The sequence below is a fragment of the Mesoplodon mirus genome (assembly GCF_964341445.2).
Source record: "Mesoplodon mirus genome assembly, chromosome: 2".
NCBI lineage: Eukaryota > Metazoa > Chordata > Mammalia > Artiodactyla > Ziphiidae > Mesoplodon > Mesoplodon mirus.
The window spans coordinates 183164417-183185438 of record NC_138977.1 but is presented as its reverse complement, the minus strand read 5'-3'; the positions used below and the strand labels follow the sequence as shown (position 1 = coordinate 183185438).

Genomic DNA, 21022 nt, shown 5'->3' with positions numbered 1-21022 from the left:
GCCTGACAGACCACACTTGGCATCCCAGCCATCCCAGTTCAGGCCACACTGAAACCCTCTGCAGTATGTGATGGACAGCTTTATGCCAGAATGAGGCTACTCTGCTCATTCAGCCGGAAACGGGATTGAACAGACCCCAAGGGGGCGTAGTTCATATGTGGAGGCACAAAGCTTGTCCTGGATCCAGGGAAACACCAGGCATCTGGGGGATGAAGGTTGGGTGTCTGAATGCTCCTTGGTGGGAACAGTTAACTGCTCCTCTGGTGTATCCCAGTGAGGCAGGTATTTGATGGAGGGGTGGCACTCCTTACGCACAGGCGCTGTGGTTCAGTATGAGGGCGCTTTGAGCTTACATTCACTTATGAAAGCAAGGTGTGCCTGGCTCTTCATTTTAAAAATGTTCCTTGGTGGGTTCATCTCAGTTTATACTTTTTTTTTTTTTCTGCTCCCAGACACACTTAGTTGTAGAGGCAAAGAATTTCCACATGGCGGGCCTACCCACACCCACCTCCCTTTGGGCAGCTGATATTGTTTATTTCAGACAATCCCAGGGACAGGCATGTGTTCCCCTCCTTCTCTACCCAGTCTTGGGCCAGGATGGCCCTTGGTCTTGGGCACCAGTCACTGCTCCTGCCTCCAGGACCCTAGCACTCGGGCTGGCCCCTCTTCCTCCCACCAGGGCAGGGCTTTGAGCAGCTGTAACAGTCCTGGATTTATTATAGACTGAAAGTGCAGTGGAATGCTGATATCGCCTTCCGGTACCTTTTTGGGGAGCTGGTTTAAGCCTAGAGCAGCCATTGTGGATCTGGCTTGATTGACCTTCTTCCTGCCCTAGTTCTCTTGTTCTCTGTTGTCTGGGCTGGGCTCAGAGTCCTTGCTTCAGGGCCAAGGAGGCAGGTCCACCCGGATCAGATCCCAGATCTCCTGCCTGGACCTCTCCGAGGCTTAATTTTCCCATCTGGGCGGGTCAGAGATTATGGATGTCAGGCACTTTTCACAGTGCTTTGCATAGGGTAGACAGACATAGCTCTTACTAACTTTGGCTTCTGCAAAATATGATTGCTCACAATTTGTTCAGTGCCTGGTAAAATCCAGGTTGCCTGCTTTACCTAGTGTCCTGGAGTGGCCACCCATTCCTCAGGGGTTCAGCCTTTCTCTACGCCCTGCTCGCCTGCTCTGTCCTACTTGGCACTTGTACAGCACTGGTACGTCTGTGGCTCTAGGAGGGTGCACTGTGCTCCCTCGGCAGAAAGATTTTCAGATCAAAGTTTAAGTTGAAGTTTGTGCTTCCCCTCAGGGCCAAGACATGGCATCATGAGATACCCAAGTAGCAGAATTGTTTTCCCTGGGTAACACCATGACATGCCCCTACCCCCCTACTGCATCTACATGCTGGAGATTAGGATCCATGCTGTTTAGCCATTTCATGCCCCATCTAATTTAGGCTGAGCTTTCTTATCTAACCCTAACTATAACCCTGTGAGATAGATAGCAAGGGTACATCTTCCCATCTTACAGGTTGGGGGATGCGGCCCAGGGAAGTGAGTGACTTGCCCTGTATCACCTCTCTAGTCAGAGTGGAAGCAGATTTAGTGCAGGCTTTCTGCCCCTGTCCAGTGCCCGTTTTGCTAGATCCAGCCACTACGTGCCACGGAGCAGAGGTGCCCAGTCTTTGTAGGACAGAGACTCCTATGAGAGGCGGCCAGGCCGGAACTTTGTACATGTCACAACAAGGGTCCCACATGTGCACCTCCTGCCCTACCCTTGTTGGAGCCAGAAAAACAGCCCTGTTCCCCACAAATAGCACTTCTCTCCAATCACACAGCTCTCTAATTTAGCTGGAGTTTCCGGCCTATTTTCTATCTTCCTTGGTTTGACTGGCTCCAGCAATGCCCACTCCCTTGTGTCAGACACAAAATACAGTCCTGTTGCAACCCAAGACGTAGAATAACTTTTCTCGTAAGTGAATCATAAGACGGACTTTGTCAAAAATTCCTACCAGCCCTGCTGGCTCAACGGGAGACGTAAGATTCTGAGGGAGTAACTGTCTATCGTATGTCATTGTGGTGACTCATTGTATCTGAGTGTTCATGATTGAGGTATGAAGTAGAACTAAATTTAGTTTAGTGCAGTTTTACTGTTTTCAAGGAGAATGGTGATGACAAAGCAGATCTTTTTTCAGCTTACTGAAAGCCCTGGGCATAATGGCCTAAGTTTATGATGTCTCAAAATTTTCATTTTATGTTAAAGAGCTAAAGAATTAAAGCCAAGAAAAGAGAAGAGGAAGGGGGGATATTATTTGATTTTGCGGGGTGTGAGGTGCAACTGGGGAGGATAATCCCAACTCAGAGGCAATAGACAAAAGGAAACTATCAAACGATTTTAGCAAAAACAAATGACCATGCATTTAACAAAAAGTCAAAATTCAAAAGTAGGGAAATGTTTGTAATAAGCATGTCAGATTGATATCAAAGATGCAAACAGATCTATAAGAATGACTCACAATCCTAATAAGTAATAGCAGAAGGTGTCCATACATCATTCATAAATAAGGAAACACAGACAAACACAGGAAATGTTCCTCCTAGCAAGCAAAAAGTGCAAGTAAAAGGAGATATCACATTTTTCTTCATTAAGTGAGAAATTTTTTAAACTGATAAATCTGGTGTTAAAAAGGATGAAAAGATAAATGTCCTCATCCATTGACCAAGAGGCTATAAAGCAGTACTAACTTGTCGGAAATCATTTTGACAGTGGGTAATTTTTTTTTTTTTTGACAGTGGGTATTGAATAACCTTGAAAATGATCCTCCTCTGTGAACTAGTATTTCCAGGTCTAAGAATCCAAAAACAAAAGTCTCAGAATGGAAAACCATTATGCACAAATATATTTATAGCAATGTTATTTGTATATCAAACTGGGAAACAAATCAGATGTTTAGACGTCGGGAAGGCTAAGTAAACTGTGGCATGTCTTCTCACTGGAATAGTGGGAGGATGTAACAATATGGAAAATGTAGATTAAGTAAAAAGGAGGATGCAAAATTGTAATACAATATTATTTTTTAAAAAAAACAATGTATAAGAACCAAGGAAGAGTTGAAACCTATGTCCCCAAAAAGCCTGCATATGGATGTTGACAGCAGCTTTAGTCATAATTTCCAAAACTCGGGAGCAAAAAAGATGTCCTTCAGTAGATGAATAAATAAATAAACCCTGGTACATCCAGACAATGTAATATTATTCAACATTAAAAAGAAATAAGCTATCAAGCTATGAAAAGACATGGAGAAAACTTAAATGCATATTTCTAAGTTAATGAAGCCAATCTGAAAAGGCTACATACTGTATGATTCAAACTATATGTGACATTCTGGAAAAGGCAAAGCTGTAGAGACAGTTAATAGATCAGTGGTTGCCAGAGGTGGGGGAGGGAGGGATGAACAGGAAGAGCACAGAGGAATTTTAGGGCATGGAAGCTATTCTGTATGATAGTACAGTAATGGCTACATTATAAATTTGTCCAAACCCATAGAATGTACAACACCAAGAGTGAACCCTAATGTAAACTGTGGACTTTGGGTGATGATGTGTGTCAAGGTAGTTTCATCAATTAAAACAAATGTACCACTCTGGTGGGGATGTTCATAATGGGGGTGGTCAGGGGTCTATGGAAAATCTCTGTATCTTTTGCTCAATTTTGTTGTGAACATAGAACCGCTCTAAAAGATAAAGTCTTTTTAAAAAAATAAATCAAGGAAGAGGAAAAAGGCTGGGAATATTTATGAAGGTCATGTTTTGGTTACGATAGACTTATTTTCTTTCGTCTCCATGCTTGTAATTACCATTTTAAAACATGAACGTGCATTAATTTATAATGGAAAGAAAAAATAAACATTTCAAGAGTTTAAAAAGCTAGGAAATGAAGCTATATGTGTGGTTGTGTATTTAAACAGTTCTGAGGGTTTCTGATCCCTTGTTTTCTCTTTGTGGCCAGAGTTTTGTAAACACACATCCCTTTTAGCTATTTGTAAATTTACACAGTTGACCCTGTACTCTAAAGCCATGGCCAGTTAGAATTTCTGTTCCCAATAAAAATAAGCTATCTTTGGGGACTCTCAGTGTGAACTGTATCCTTGGAAATTTCCCCACAGCATGACTCAGTCTTTGTTTATCTTTAAAACTCCAGGACTATATTAGAATAGTCTGTTTTCTTTCATTAAATATATGTAAATATTTATTAGTGTTTACTGTTTTTCACAGATTATACAATCACATGATTTAATAATTAAAATTTAAAGTTAAATAATTAATTTTAAAATATATGTAATAATAATTCAATTATATAATAATATATTATTATATAATATAATTATTAATTTTATTATTATTATATTATATTATGTAATATGTAATAATAATAATGAAAAATAATTCTCCTTGTCCAATCTTCCTTCTGTTTCCTCAGCACCCCTATTTTAAGGAACCACTATTTTTAAATTCTTGTGAATATTTCCAAAGTTTCTCTATTTGTATACATAAATACTAATATATATTATTTTCCTGTATTTTTATACAAAAGAAATGACACATCTTACACATTGTCCAACACCTAGCTTTTTCACTTAACAATGTGTCTTTTCTTATCCCTGTATAAATAGCTTCCTCATTCCTCATTACAGTTACAAAGGACCCCATGTGTGGATTTGTGGATTCACCATAATTTCCTTAACCAGTCCCCCACTGATGGACAGTTGGGTTGTTTCTAATCTATTGCTATTACCAACAGGACTATAATGACTTATATGTACATTTCATACCCATGCAAAGATATCCACAGAATAAATTCCCAGAAGTGAAATTGCCGGGTCACAGAGTATAAGCCTCTGTAATTCTGATAGTCCCTGTGATCCTGATTGCCGAATTACTCTCCATCAGGAAGGGTTTACGCTTGTACCAGCAATACTTCTGAGTGCCTGATTCCTCACACCCCTGCCAAAAGAGCGCTTTGCCTTAAGTTTGATTGTTGCCATTCTGATATGTGCAGAAAGAAAGTGCAGTACATTTTAATTTGGCTTTCTCTTTCTTGAGGAAGTTTTAGCATGTTTTCTTAGGTACGAGCCTTTCCTCTTGTGTGAAAACTGTTTACCACCTTCATTCATTTTGACTATTAGGTCATATCTTATGGATTTCTAGAAATCCTTTGTATTAGGGAGATCAAGGGAGTTACCAAGCCTGTCTTGGTAACTGTACCTACCTGGCTGGAATATGTGCCTGAGGACAAGAGATTCCAAAAGAGGCTGCCCTCTGGGTTGCTGGAGCCATAGGATGCATTTGAAATAAGACGATGGCCATTCAAGGAAGTGCTTGGACTCCACCCCACAGGTAGCATGGAGAACAGGCTTCACATCAGGCCAGTCTGGTTTGCAGCTTTCGTGTTGTCTGCTTACAAACAGTGTCACTTAGAGCAAGTCACTTAGCGTCTTTTTTTTTTTTTTTTTTTTTTTGCGGTACGCGGGCCTCTTACCGCTGTGGCCACTCCCGCTGTGGAGCACAGGCTCTGGAGCCTGCGTGGCCCAGCCACTCCATGGCATATGGGATCCTCCTGGACCGGGGCACGAACCCGTGTCTCCTGCATCGGCAGGCGGACTCTCAACCACTGCGCCACCAGGGAAGCCCCACTTAGCATCTTTGAATCTTGGTTTTGTTACCTGTAATGTAAGGCTTACCTATTACTTTGTGTTATAACGATAACACATAGAATCTGATACTACAGTGATTACACAGGTAACCACCCAGATAATTGAAAACACTCACAACACTCCTGAGGGTTAACTCAGTCTTTACCTTAAAGGTGAAGGTTCATACAGCAGGAGGAGAAAGTGTGAACAATCATGGGGGACCCTAGGGACTCCCAGCTGCAACTCCCCAGGGTCCCTTCTCACTTGCACAGGTGCTGCTCTGTCTCTGGATTGTGAACCACAAAGATGTGTGCAGGGAACGTTGGTTTTAGGGAAGCTCAAGGAGAAGTTTTTAGTGATATCTTAATATCCTACTGGTGATGTAACCAAGCCAGACTGTGTAAACCCATTAACCAGGTGTAAACAATCTCTACAAACAATCTATACATCCCAAAACAATGTAGGCAAGCTGGCCCTGGGTCTCTCCAGAGATTTTAGAACTTTACACAGCACATTACAAATCCCTAACTAGCTCAACTCATCATCCTTAGCCAAGGGTCAGTACCAGACCTCCAGCCATCCCTGGAGATAGGCACAGAGTGATCCAGTCCAGCTCTAAGAGTACCCTACCTTACACTCAGGTACATGGGGTACTCGGAAACTATTGCTTCCTTTTCCTTTCCCCGGAACAAGCCTGCCTTTGCCTTCACCAGGACCTTTTTCTTCTCCAGCTCAGGCGAGACTGTCACCAGCGTGACCAGCTTGGTCCCACTGCAGCCCAAGAAGGGAAAGAGGCGGAAGGAAAAAGCTGATGTTCCTCCCGCAGTCCCTGCCAAAGGTAGGAAGCCAGCCAGCAGTCATCCATGTGGAGAGCACCTGGGGTCTGATGTGAGATCAGGACAGGAGAGTAGGCAGGTGGAGGATGTGACAGCCCTGATTATATGGTCTGGAGAACCCCACCTAGATTCTGGTCATAACTGAGCCCCTCCCTGAGGTGGGCTGGGGGCATTGCCATTGGCTGCGCATGGCTTTAGCAGGGGTCAACCTCTACAGACTATTCCACAGTGTATTTCCCTTTGAAGTACTAACATGCTCTGCACATAGCAGGGTGGACCTGGGGAGTGTCAGCATCCTCTTGGTTCATTCAAGGGAAAGAAGGCTCTGTGATTTTCCTGAAGATAAAAACCAGGTGTGTAATTTGTTTTGGATTTGTTCTGGGGATTAAAATGAGGGTTATTACCTGATTCCAATTATGACTTAGAGCAACATAAATGAGGAAGATGGGCATTTCCTGAGGCGAGAAGTAAAACTGTTTATAAATCGTTCCTAAAATAACTGTGGCCAATTTAGGAGAAGGTCATACATCAAAGGATTTGATATACAGTTAGGAGTACAAGGGTTGCCCAGGTGAATAATTTAAGAACAAGACAGGATCCATTTTATCCCTCAACTGGGGTTTTCCAGGATGGCCCCTTGGCACCCTTTGCGCCCTGTGGTGGAAGGCAGTGGTGCTGAGACTGAACGTATACTGGGTGGACAGAAGGGGCTGGGAGGCGTGAGCATCCTGCGAGGCATGACACTTGTGGATCTGGGGAGGGAAGGGGGCTGTCCCTGCTCTGCGCCAGGCGTTGTACTGCTGTATCACCTCATTCAATCAGCATAGATGGTGCCCTACTTTATGAAAGAAGAAAATGAGACTCAGAGAGCCACGTGGTTGAGCCTGGCTTTGAGTTCAAGTCCCAATGCATCTAAATACTAGGTAGTTACATGATGTTAGAAGAAGAGCCTTGGTTTCCTCCTCTGTTAGATGGGGACGATAAGACCCTCCTTGCTGACCTCCCAGGGCAGCTGTGAGGGTCAAAGGTCACCGCTGTCAGCGTTAGCATGCAGCTAGGAGGAAGCCCCAGGGAAGGTCCCAGCCTCAGCCTTTACCAAGTGCACCTGGTTCTCACCTGCACATCTGACCTCTTTGTAGCTGGCGGTGTTTTATGCTGTGGTTTTGTTGACCTTGTTGAGAGGAGAGGATGACGTATCCAAAGGCTAGGAGAGGATCACCCTCCCCCGAGGGGCACCAGTCCAGCTGTTACCTGGATCAGAAACTAGAGTTCCTCCACGAGGACAGGAAGTGGCCCTATGTCTGAGGCTCTCTGTCTGTGGTGCTCATGATATGTGGGTTTTAAGAGTCCTGGGAGGAATTGCAAACTAAACCTTTGATGTGCTTCCACAGCTCCCATCGCTGCCCCGTTCCATAAACCGAAGCTGCTGAAGCCACAAAGGAAAGTCGCCCTGGTGAGTAACCACATTCTCTGTGTTGTCCCCTCAAGCCCTAAACACAACTCTGGTCCAAGGAGTACCTTTATTGACTGAAAACATGCTCCAAGTTCTTGGTGCTTTGTTCCCAAGCAAAGGCATTCTCTCTTCTTGGGTCAGCTTTTGAGTCAGCTTTTCTCCATAGCTAGTTCCCACAGAGTGGCTTTTTAAAAATCCAAATGGAATTACTTTTCATTATCAATGCTCCTTTTTTGAAAAGAAGGGGAAAAAATCGCACTCAGAAAGGTATAAAATAGAAAGTGGACCAGCTTGTATAAATTTGTCTTGATAACCACTCAGAAGAGACTGCTGAAGAACTTTCCAGAAAACATGTTATACTTTTAATTTTGAAACAATTTCAGTTTTACAGAAGAGTTAGAAAGATGGTACAGAGAGTTCCCGTCTACCCTTTGCCCAGCTTCTCCTAAGCTTAACTTCTCACATAGCCATGGTGTATTTGTCAAAACTAAGAAGTTACCATCAGCACATTACCATTAACTGCACTCCAGACTTGGATCAGATTTCAGCAGTTTTTCCACGAATGTTCTTTTTCTGGTGCAGGATCCCATCCAGGCTGTCACATCGCATTTCGTGGTCTTGTCTCCTTAGTCTCCTCCAATCAGGGCCAGCGCCTCCGTCTGTCTGCTTCTACAGCCTTGACACTTTTAAAGAGTAGTAGCTGCATTTTTTACAGTGCCTCTTGATTTGGGTTTCTCTGAGGTTTTCTGATGATTAGAAATGAGGTTATGGATTTGAGGGAAGAACAACACAGAGGAGATATGCCTTTCTCATAGCGTCCCATGGAGCAGACGTGCTATGATGCTGACCGTGACCACTTGGTGAAGGTGGGTCTACCAGGTTCCTTCAGTATAAATCACTATTTTTCCCTTTCCATACTTTATTTGTTAGAAGCCAGTCATTAAGTCACTGGTCACACTCAAGGGGAGGAGAGTGAAGCGGCACCTCCTGAATTCAGGAAGGGGTCTCAAAGACTTTGTGGACACATATGAAGACCACCACAGTAATTAATAGGTATTTTAGGGGAGATACATCAAGCCTGTGCAAATAGCCTGTTTTTCCTTGAACTTTCGTCTACTCGTTTTAGCATTCATCCGTGGATTTTGCTTGCAGCACTTATTACTATGGTGAACTGATGGTGATTTTCTGTTTTCCTCAATCCATCTCCATTTACTACTTGAAATTCTTCTGTAAGGAAGAGCTGGATCCCTTTCCTCATTGACTTATTCAGTAATTTCTTTATATCAGTATGGATGCATGAAGATTTAATTTCTTTTAAGTTTGTAATCGTATTGTTATTTATTTTGTTGCCAATTTTGTTCAGCAGCTGTGTATTTGTGTGTGAGAGAGAGAAAGAGAGAAAGAGGGAGAGAGAGGCAGAGAAACTGGCAAACCAATTTTAAAATGTGTGTGTAAGATAATAAGATTATCTTGGCCTTGCGGAGGGCCAAGATAATCTTGAAGGAAAAGAACAAAGTGAAGAAATTATATACCAATCCACAAGATTTATATTAAAGCCATAGTAATTAAGCTGTATAGTAAGTAATGGTATTAGCACAAGAACAGACAAATAAACCAAAGGAACATAATAAAGAGCCCCAAACATATCTACATATGTATTGTCACTTGATTTTATGACAAAAGTGACATTGCAGTGCAGTGAAGAAAGGATTATATTTTCAGTATACACTGATGGGTCTGTAGGATCTCCACATGAAAAACAATGATCCATAACCTGTACTTCACACCACACACACAAATTAATTAGAGAAGGTTCATACACTTAAGTAAGAAAGGTAAAAATAAAACTCCCTAAAATTAGCTTATCTACATAAGGTCAGGGCAAGCAAAGATTTTTAAACAAGACATGTAATGTATGAGCCCAAAAGGAAAAGATTGAAAACTTTGGATTACATTAAAATTTAGAAGGTCTATTCTGATTAAAGATATCAGTACAAGAATGAAAAGGGAAGCCACCTATGGGGAGAGTGTACCTGCCACGTGTATATTTGATGAAGGCTTCTTACCTAGCATTTGTGAACACCTACAAATCAATAAAAAAGAAAAAGGCAACACTACAAAAAAAATAGGCAGAAGTCTTAAACATGTGCTTCACCAAAGAAGACATACAAATAGCCAGTCAGCACATGAAAAGTATTTAATCTCATTGGTGTCATGGAAATGGAGGTTAGAAGCAGAAAACCAGTTCACATCTACCAGGATGGCTACAGTGAAATACTTATATGGTTTCCTTTCTTTTTCTGCCTGTTTTTCTCTGATCCGTTTGGAATTTAGGAATGGCTCCAGTTTTATCTGTCATTCTTTTTTGTCAGATTCTTTTTTATTTAACTTTATGTTTCATATTTCAATAATCGCTACTTGCCAGTTTCATTATACTTCATCACTACATTCTAAACAATTATTTACACTTAACTTTTATTAGTTCTGTTATTATCTTTTCTTGAATCCAGCGTCTTCCCCCCTAAATGTATTTGCCTTTACATTTGAGTAGTTTGTCTGTGAATGGAATTCTAGTTTCATAAACATTTTCACTCTGTTCTGGGAAATATGCTAAGCACTTTGTGTGCATTTCTGTTTACTTCCCATATTGCTCAGCATAAATGCCATGCTCATTACTGTGGCATCTAATGCCTTATATCATGCGAGACACATGTAATTTAAATTTTCCAGTAACCACATTAAAGACGTAAAAACAAACAGGTGAAACCAATTTTCATAATATGGCTTATTTAACCCAATATATCAAAATATTATCATTTAAACATATAACCAGTATAAAAATTATTAATGAAACATTTTAATGCTTATTGTTCTGCTAAGTCTTCAAAATCCAGTGTGTATGTTATGCTTCCTGCACATCTCATTTCAGAACCACAGTTCAAGAGCTTAATAGTCACATTTGGCTATTGGTTACCATATTGGACAGCGCAGCCCTATAATGATCTAGCCCCCATGACCTCTTTGACATGATTTTTACCACTGTCCCCCTTTCTCGTTCCCCTCCCATCATTCTGTCTTCCTTGCTAGTCCTTAAACATACCAAGCATGTTCTGGTATGGCTTTTGTTGTCTTATATGCCTGGACCGTCCTCCCCAGGCTATGTCTGTGGCTTATTACTCACCCCTTAGGGTCTCTATTCAAATATCAACTCAGTGGAGAAGCCTTCCTGAAACTCTATGTAAAACACCACCCACCCTCTGAAGGAACTCCCCATGAGAGGCATCCTGATGTACTTTTACATGTATCTATTACCTGCCTTTCTCTTCTCAGAATGCAAGGTCCATGAAGGCAGGGAGGTTGTCTGCTCTGGTCAGTGCTGTGTTCTCCACACCAGAGCAGTGTCCAACAGGATGGGGATGTGTGATTTTGCACCCCAGCTTTGTGGAGTAGGTTCTGTCATTGTGCTTTTTTTTTTTTAACATCTTTATTGGAGTATAATTGCTTTACAATGGTGTGTTAGTTTCTGCTTTATAACAAAGTGAATCAGTTATACATGTACATATGTTCCCATATCTCTTCCCTCTTGCGTCTCCCTCCCTCCCACCCTCCCTATCCCACCCCTCCAGGCGGTCACAAAGCACCGAGCTGATCTCCCTGTGTTATGCGGCTGCTTCATTGTGCTTTTATAGATGGGCACAGTGAGACTCGGAGTCAGTAAGGTGACAGATGGACGACTAACCCAAGGTCATGCAGCTTGTGGGCTGCAGTCAGGACTTGAACCTTTGTCCTTCTGAAGCCAGAGCATAAGGTTTTAACCAGCTTAATTGAATCCTTGTCTCAGAGTGGAACCTGGATCTCTGCGCATGATTCTGACATCCTCTCATGGCTCAGCCTTGCCCCTCACCTTCCTATTCTGTGCCCAGGTTTCTGCTGTTCTCCTAGACAGGATGGTTCCTCTGTTTTCCAAAGAAAGCCTCCTTTTGCCTGCAATGAGTTGTGGGTCCTGAAGGGCTTTTCATACAGTGTGATTCCGTCAGGTTCATATCATCAAAAATTCCTTATCAGTTCTGCTCTGTTGACTACACTGTCTTGTCCTCAAATGTAGCAGCGGGGTTTTTGCTGATTTTAATAGATTTCTGATCATTCAGTAGACTTTGGGAAACTCAACTGAACACAAAGGCTAAAACTATCAACTTTCCTTGGAGCATCCTTCATCCCATCCGTTGAGAGTCAGTTTCCCCAGATAGTCTGAGCTCACTCTCTCCCAGCGGTCCATATCACTACACATCTGTGTGTGTATCTTTTCCAGATCTTCTGTTCTTAATCCTGATATTTATCAACAATCTCAAGAATGATTATACTTTGTAAATTTCCCCCATCTTACATTCTAAGTTGCTCAGGGCCTGTTGTTTCTTATCCAATCTTTTACCCCTGGTAACAACAGAAACCGCTCTTCATTTGACGTTCCATTGATATATCCCAGGGATATATAAGAAAAAGTGCTTTTTGCATGTCATCATATTTAATTCTCACAGTAAGTCCCCCCACTCCCAGATTTGCCTGTGAGGACACACAAACACTCTGTTTCAGAGAAGTGAGTTCCTACAACCCACAGCGGGTAGTGTTTCATCTCTCATGAAGACAGTGCTGCTGTCCTAATAGATGGGGCAGTGTCAGCAGCCTTGAATGGACAACTTTCTTTAGTCCACAGCTGTAAAAGCAGTTTGCCTTAAGCAATTTGGGGCATTTATAAACAAAGTAGATTCAACAGCATTTTCAAAAATAACTGGTCTTAATTGCAAGTTTTTATGGTTAAGTTTTTCTTTGAGCTGGTATGCCCCTCTGGATGGAGATTCAACATAGGAAATTCTTAATTTTCACAGAAAGTAAGTTGGGGCACTTATCTGCACTTCAAAATGGATTCTTTGTTTTATGGAAATATCACCCATTACAGTTCTTAAATACCAATTGTCCTTTGATCTTTTAAGATATGAAAAAGCTTGAAATTTTTATACCAAATTTTCCAGAAACGAGTCAATTTGGAGACCAGTTTGCACCTCTAACAATACACAGTGAAGTAAAGAGCTGACTTTGAGTGGACCTCTGTCTGACCAGCAGTTTAGAGTCAAAAATACCAGGCCTAGCGTCTGCAGTTTTTGGTTAATATTAAGATTTATTTTCCCAGGAGGCCAGCATTGACCTTGGTCTCAATTTGGTCAATATTTCTCTCTCAAATCAATAAGTCTTGATGGCAGCTGAAACTAAAGTCAATAGCTACTTGTTGACTCACACAGGCCTTAGTGGGTAATTTAGAAAATAATTTGACATCTTTTCTTTGGGGTCTGGTACCAGTTTAGGTGTTTAATTCTGTAATTGTTGCATTTTGCCACAAAATCCATAAAACCATGCTTCCTGGAGTGGTCACAGGCCACAGAGCCCTTCAGTCACCCAGCTGCTCTTTCCAGAGTGATACTGACCCATGCTCATCCCAAGGAATCAACCTGCCTGCCACCTCCACTGACTCATTGGCAAAAAGCAAGAACCCCCATTTACTGAGCACCTACTGTGTGCCAACCCCTCTGCTAGGTGCTTTGTAGGCTCCATCTCCCTCACCTCATCTCACATGCCAACTCCCAGCAGACCCTCAGACTCCAGGCGAAAATGACAAGCCTGGCTCCTTGTGTTTTCACCCTCAGAGCATTAACAAGTGGGCATCTTTTCTTATGTTTCCAAGATAACATGGCATTTTGCAAGAACTGTGTATACCAGAGACTAACAGTGGTTGGAAGGTTTAAAAAAATGATAGGACTCAAGAAGAAAAACAGAGGTGAGAAAGGCACTTTAGACTTTTTATAATCAAGTTATCAAAATTGTTCTCCCCTATTTTAACACAACAACCTGCTCTCAAAGTTAGCTCATCAGCTCATGAAGCCACGTGTTATCACCAAGCCTCTTTTTTTTTTTTTTTTTTTTTTGCGGTACCTGGCCCTCTCACTGTTGTGGCCTCTCCCGTTGCAGAGCACAGGCTCCGGACGCGCAGGCTCATAGGCCATGGCTCACGGGCCCAGCTGCTCCACGGCATGTGGGATCTTCCCGGACCGGGGCACAAACCCATGTCCCCTGTATCGGCAGGCGGACTCTCAACCACTGCGCCACCAGGGAAGCCCACCAAGGCTCTTTCTGATGGGCAATGTGATCCCTTTGTCTAACAACCTTGAACACTGACAGTGAAGACCCACATTTCTTCCCTATGGTTTAGGGCTCCCTGAACCCACTGAGCTAATTCACACACTTCCAGGAAAAGCTGTCACTGCTTCCTTGTTTCAGAAGAAGCAGAGAAAGCCGGAAGTGCATTTGATTTGTTTTTCTTGCCTTAGGTCACTTATTGATTCAGAGACTGAGTGGAGGAAGAGAAAGCAAATAGTTTCTGTGATGTGGAGGCGAGACCTCAGTAGCAACAGGGACCGTGAGCTGGAAGGGAGGGTGGGCAGCATCCCCAGACCAACTCACAGAGGAGGATGCAGTCCCGTGGGCTCCTTCTGCCTCAGGGTCATGCCTCCTCATGGAGGGTCCGTCAGTACCTCACCTCTGAGTTCTCTCTCTCCATAATCAAGTCACTCGTATGTAGCACTCGCTAGCCAGAAAGGTCAGGCCACCCCCGTTCTATAAGGAGAAAACTGTCACTTGTGAGCAAAAGACTGAAGACACAGGAAAAGTAGGAACATCAGGGGCTTAATTACCACCAGTTTCCCAGTGGGTCTCTTGTATCTGGTCTCCCACTCTGATCCCTCTCCCACATTGCTGCCTAGGGATTTTTCTAAAACGCAACTCCAATCATGTCATTTCCCTGCTTAAAATACTCTCGTGGGCCCCCCCTTGCCTCCAGGATGAAGCAGGGCTTCCCGCGCGTGGCAGCTGTCATCATCTGTCTCACGCTCCACCCCGTTACCCCGTGTGGTCCAGGTCATCTTACCCTGGGCCCCACGGGCTCTGTCCGGACCTGTTGCCCTGCTCGTCCTCCCACAGAGCTGCCGCTCACCTCCAAGATGGGGATCGCTCACCTCCTTCTTTTTGAGGCCTCCTGTCCCTTCAGTCCCACTTCTCCACAAATCTGGACTCGCCCAGGCATCAGAGTTATGCTCTGCATGTCAGGGACCTCCCATCGCCAACTCTCAGGACCCTTTTCAGTTAATCTCTCATTTCTGACCCTCGATGCATCGATGCCCTTGTCCCTGGAGGTAAACGTGGGTCACCTGCCATAGCCCCAGCTGACTGCTTTCCCTCCTGGCTGTCGCCCCTCCCCAGATGGTTAGGCTGGCTTCCCCCGCTCCACTTCTCTAGAGTATTACCTGTCTCTGGGGTCCTCTTCTCCTTGAACACATTGCCTGCGAGGGTCAACACTCTCACAGGTGCAGCGGCCACCTGTGCAGCCCACTGATTCCCTAACCTGGGTCTTCAAGTCAATTCCAGCCTGGTTCTTCTGACTGTTTATGATACACCCCGCAGGAGGCTCCAAGCGTGCCCCAAACTTACCACGGCACACACAGACCTCATCACCTTCCCACAGTCCTGCTCCACCTGGGATATCATGCTGTCCAGAATCTATGTGCCTTCTCCCTTACCCCCATGTCTACTGGTGACCGAAGCCTGTCTGTTACTTCGCAGGAGCCTGGGCTTGACCCCAGGCTAACCCCCCGCCATGGCTGGTTGTCACACCCACCACCTCCCCATCCATCTGACTCCAGGGTCTCTCCACAGGCCTCCTACAGCACTTGGCCTCACCTGTGTCTCAGCACTTCCCACTCCATGTTGAAGTCATGTTAACCCACCTGAATGGACTTTCTCCTCCACTGCAACCACGTGGTTCCTTTTTACAAAGTGACCTCTACATCTCTCTTGCTGTGAAGGCTGTACATTGTAGACACCTTAGACAGTGCAGACTGTGGGAACTGGTTTTTTTTTAATTATGTTAAAATACACATAACATAAAATTTACCATCTTAACCATTCTGAAGTGTACAGTTCAGTGGTGTTAAGTATATTCATATTGCTGTGCAATCTCCACAGCTCTTCATCTTGCAAAGGTCTGTACTCATTAAGTACTCATCTCTACTCTCTCCTCCTCCAGCCCTTGAAAAGTACCCTTCTACTTTGTCTATAAATTTGACCACTCTGGGTACCTCATATAAGTAGAATCATATGGTGTTTATCCTTCTGTGACTGGCTTATTTTACTTAGCATGATGTTGTCAAGGATCATTTATGTTGCAACATGGGTCAGAATTTTCTTCCTTTTTAAAGGCTGAATAATATTTCAGTTTATGTATACATACTACATTTTGTTTATCGATTCATCTGTGGATGGACACTTGGGTTACTTCCACATGTTAGCTATTATGAATAATACTGCTGTGAATATGGTTGTACAAATATCTCTTTGAGTCCCTGCATTCAAATATTTTGGATATGTACCTAGAAGTGGAATCCCTGGATCACATGGTAGTTCTCTGTTTAATTTTTTGAGGAACTGCTGTACTCTTTTCCATAGTGGTTGCATGATTTTACATTCCCACCAACAGTGCACAAGGGTTCTAGTTTCTCTACATCCTTACTGACACTCGTTATTTTCTGTTTTTTTTTTTTTAATATAGTAGCCAGCCTAATGGGTGTGAGATGGTATCGTATTGTGGTTTTGATTTGCATTTCCATAATGATTAGTGATGTTGAGCATCTTTTCATGTGCCTGTTGGCCATTTGTATATCTTCTTTGGAGAAATGTCTATTCAAGTCTTTCCCCCATTTTAAAATCAGATTGCTTGCTTTTTGTTGTGTTTATAGAAGTTCTGTATATACTCTGGATATTAACCCCTTTTGGATATACAATTTGCACGTATTTTCATCCATTCTGTAGGTTGCCTTTGCACTTTGTTGATATATCCTTTGATGCCCAGAAGTTTAAAATTTTGATTAGCATTAGTTTTAAAGTCATCGACAACCTGCCCATCACTCTGTCCCCAGTGGGGGAGCTGGGATCTGCAGACTATGTGTAGAATGAATGAACAATTGAGGGCAGAGATCTGAGATTGGAGATCTAAGTCCTCACTGCTCAACGTGAGGTCCACGGACCAGCAGCCTGGGCATTGCCTGGGAGCTTGTTGGAAAAATGGAAGCTCAGGCCCCGCCCTAGACCTACTGAATTAGAATCTGCAATTCAATAAGGTTCCAGATGAATCTGGTGAACGTTGAAGTTTAAGAAGTGCAGCTCTAAGTAACTTAACAAACAGCAGCCAACTCTGGTTAGGTCATGGCTGGTGGGACAGAGTCATCCCCGGCCACCTCCGGAGACAGTTGTATTTACATTTTAGTGAGACAGTTCAGCCCACTTGGGAGAATGGTGGGTTTTCTTATTTATCCACAAAGAGAGAATTAAACATGAGAATCTGCTTCTAAAGGGTATTGTGACTCTCTTTCATTCCTGTAAACCTTTCCTGGATAGCTCATCCCTGTCTCAGCTGTGTGTAGCCCTGCCCTACGATCTCCTAGGACCCCTCACAGTCGCAGGTAGAGAATTCTGACACGTAGGGAATGTATGACCAAGGCCTGCTTGTCTGGGATTCCCTTGAGTTTAAAGTCTGCAGTAAACCTGCCTCCTCTCATGGAATCTGAAAGATCAGAGCACTTAAAACAGAGGGACGAGGTTCATTCCATCATAGTTGAAGGGAACCTGTCTTAGGAGTGGGACTTGCACCCAGTGGTCAGCCCAGGACTGAGATGCCAGCCCTACTGAGTGTTTGCCTGGTGTCAGGAAAGAAGCCCCCTCTTCCAGTTCAGTTTTCACTATCGACAGTGTACTTGCAAGACCAAAAAGTGTTTTTCTCTGCTCAGTAGCAGAAAAGGGCTTTGAGGCACATTAGACACCAGTGATAGAATTCTGAGAGGATTTTAATAATAACCCAAATCCCAGCAAAATTATTTCCAGAGGACACGCATTTCAGGTTTCTTGAAGGATGTTTATAATAAGCTGAAGAATTTCTCTTGTTGTCATTAAATGTGCTAACACTGGTTTCAGTTAAATTTTGCATGAAAAGAATATATTAACCTGCATAAAATATGTTCATAATCTCGATTTAAAATTAAAAAGAAGGAAAAACCCACAAGCACATGAACAATATATCTCCCCAAGTAAAAGCCTTGGGAAGAAAACAAAAACTTTGCTTGTACCACGCTAGCACCATTTTTACAGAGATAAAAATTCTATGCCCCCCTCGGTACACATGCACATCCCATTATTGTCACAGGGAGTTATGTATGTCGACTGGAGGGAAGAATAGATGCCGGGGCTTCGGAAGGGATGAGAGTGGGGAAAACAGAAGTCATTTCGTTTCATGGGCTTCCTTCAGTCGGGGGAGGGCAGGTGGCTGGGCCTTTCGTAAGTGGGATGTGATCACCAAGGAGGCGAGATCAGGCCTCCCCGAAGTGGCAGTGGGAACATCTTGTATTAGAGACTCTTAGCCCTGACGCAGGGCTGTCACTTCCCCTCAGGCCACGAGGTCCGTGCCGAGGCCCCTCTGTGCTTCGCACTGTCTAAAAACAGCTACGGGGCTGGATGCTTCTCAGCTTCATCATGGGCCAGTGGAGGTTGGTTGAGGCTCTGATGTTACTAACAATGGGCCCCGTGAAGCCGTTACCTTCAGGAGTCTTTTAAGCGCTCATTGGGAACCCCCTTTTGGGAGATGACAGGGATCCTCTAGAAGTGATGCAGAGGGAGTCTGCCTCGCCCTGTTCTAGAAGGGTAGTGTGGCTTTGTGCTTTCAGGAGGGAGGTGATTTCGGAATTGACCACCTTGGAGCTGTGTTTCTCCAGTTTGCTGCATCACAGATTCCTTTGGATCATTTTGCAGTCTCCCACTCAGTGTTGACAGGCAGCGTACGAGGTGCTATGGGGACAGGAGCCTTGGAGCCCCCTGACAAAGGTGAACAGGCAGCAGAGAGGTGAGCTGGGCCCGAGGATGGTCCAGGCTGGAGGCAGGTCAGAAGCCCAGCGGGTCCAGTCCTCTGAGTGACCCCGCCTGGTTGCACAGGCCCACCCTGCTCCCGGGGGTCCTGGGCCCACTCTGGGGCAGGGCCATCTCTGTGTATCTGCAGGGAATGTCCCTTCAGAGTGGTAGCTTGTTTTCCATCTCAGCTCAGCTGATTTGCTGCCTTTATTGGGCACTTCATTGCTGGGATCATTGCACTGCTGGGAAATATTTTTTTGTAACTTTTTCACTCTATTTTATTTTTGTAATCTCCTGGAACAATATCATTTGTGCTCACATTTGATTTTTTTTTTAAAAAGCCTATTTCATTTAAAACTTCAGTTTTGAATGCGGAGCACTTCAGAGTTGTTATTAAAAGACTTTTTCAGTCTCAAATAGAGAATACTAGAAATGAAGTGCCATTTTGGAAAAAAAGAAAAGAAAGAAAAACATCATCAACCTATCTGTAACATCAAGGTAGGCATCCAAAATATCAGGAAGAAAATTTCTATGTGAAACCCTGAGTTCATGACAAACTAATGGTACATGTAGGGGATTTTGTTTCCCTAGCCAGATTCAATTCTCATTTATTATTATAAGTTCCTAAAGTTGAATTTATAAATTCCAACAAGTACATGTGATGCAATAAGACACAGTCTTGTGAATTAAGATTAGAGTGTGCATAGAAAGATGATGAATACGAACTATGAATTCAATCGTATGTGCCCATTGCCCATATTACATATGAATCCAACAAATAAGCTAGCATACCTCCTACTATTTTGTATTTTCTCCTAATGCTTGCCTGTACATTGTGTCTAGAACATAATGCTGGTGGTGATGATGTTGATGATGATGGTGATGGTGATGATATACACACTTCATTTTGATGGCACTTGCCCATGCAGGCACTATCCCAGTGTTTACCAATATGAACATTGGGATGACTCTGACCTATGCATTGTAATGTGTCCATCTCATAGATGAGGCAGGGGAGGCATAGGGAAGTAGTACCAGCACAAACTCCCCCTCCAGGAAGTGGCAGAGCTGGATCTGACCAGACACTTGGCCCCCAGTCCCTGTTCTTCCTCCCTGGACTCTGGGGTCTTCTGCCTCTCATCAAAAGCACTCAGTAAAGTCCTAGGCCACTGGGTCTAGGGTGTTCTCTGTCCTGACTTTACTGGATGTGTTTTCATGATGAAAGCTGTAATGGTAATTCTGCATGGGGTGCAGGAGTAAGGCTGGCAATTCAGGATCTCTATTTAAAACAGAAAGTAAAATTCTTCCTTGGGCCTCCTAACAGGTGGCTTCTGTTAGAAGATTGGCTTATATTCTTCTAAGAATTTTTCTATGTACATGTAAACTTAAATCCATATATATGTGTATATTCCCAAAGTGTATGTACAGTCGACCCACAGTCATTGTAGGTCCTGTCCACAGATTATGACAAATCCATTTCTGTGTGTTCCCTAAAAACAATCCTAAACAAAATGTTCACACGTTGAATTGTCTTCTCATTAACAATATATCAGGCTCATATTTCTATGTCAGTACATATAGATCTACCCCATTCTTCTCATGACTGCAAAGTGTTATGGCATCATTGTTTCTTTAATCAGTCCCAACTCTAATTTCTAACTCTTTGGATCAATGCTCTAGTGAATATTCTTTCAGATACAAATTTGCTTAATGGTGTTTCTGTAGGAGAGATTTTTAGAAATGGGATTATGATGGGAAAGTATATCTGCATTTTCAATTTTGATAGATTCTGCCCAATTACCGTCCCAAAGTGTTTTCTTATTTTATTCTCCCACCAACAAAGGATGAGAGCGAATATTTCCTCATACCCTCCCCAGTGTAGGATATCTTTCTTTCTATCATCTCTCTATCTATCTATCTATCTATCTATCTATCATCTATCTATATCTATCTATCATCTATCTTTAAAACCATAAAGTTGAAAGCCATATGCAGATTTTACATGATTCCAAGTAGTAGAACCCAGGCATCCTACTTCTCAGTAGACTGTCCTCATGG

At 43.2% G+C, this 21022-nt stretch overlaps 1 protein-coding gene across 1 annotated transcript in view; it reads left to right on the top strand.

The window, feature by feature from the left end:
- Positions 1 to 21022, top strand: part of VSTM4 (V-set and transmembrane domain containing 4) — a 90319-nt gene that overhangs the window by 55178 nt on the left and 14119 nt on the right. The window contains exons 6-7 of the mRNA XM_082601169.1: positions 6412 to 6518; positions 7908 to 7969. Of these exons, the coding sequence (XP_082457295.1) occupies positions 6412 to 6518; positions 7908 to 7969 (169 nt within the window). The remainder of the gene's footprint in view (positions 1 to 6411; positions 6519 to 7907; positions 7970 to 21022) is intronic.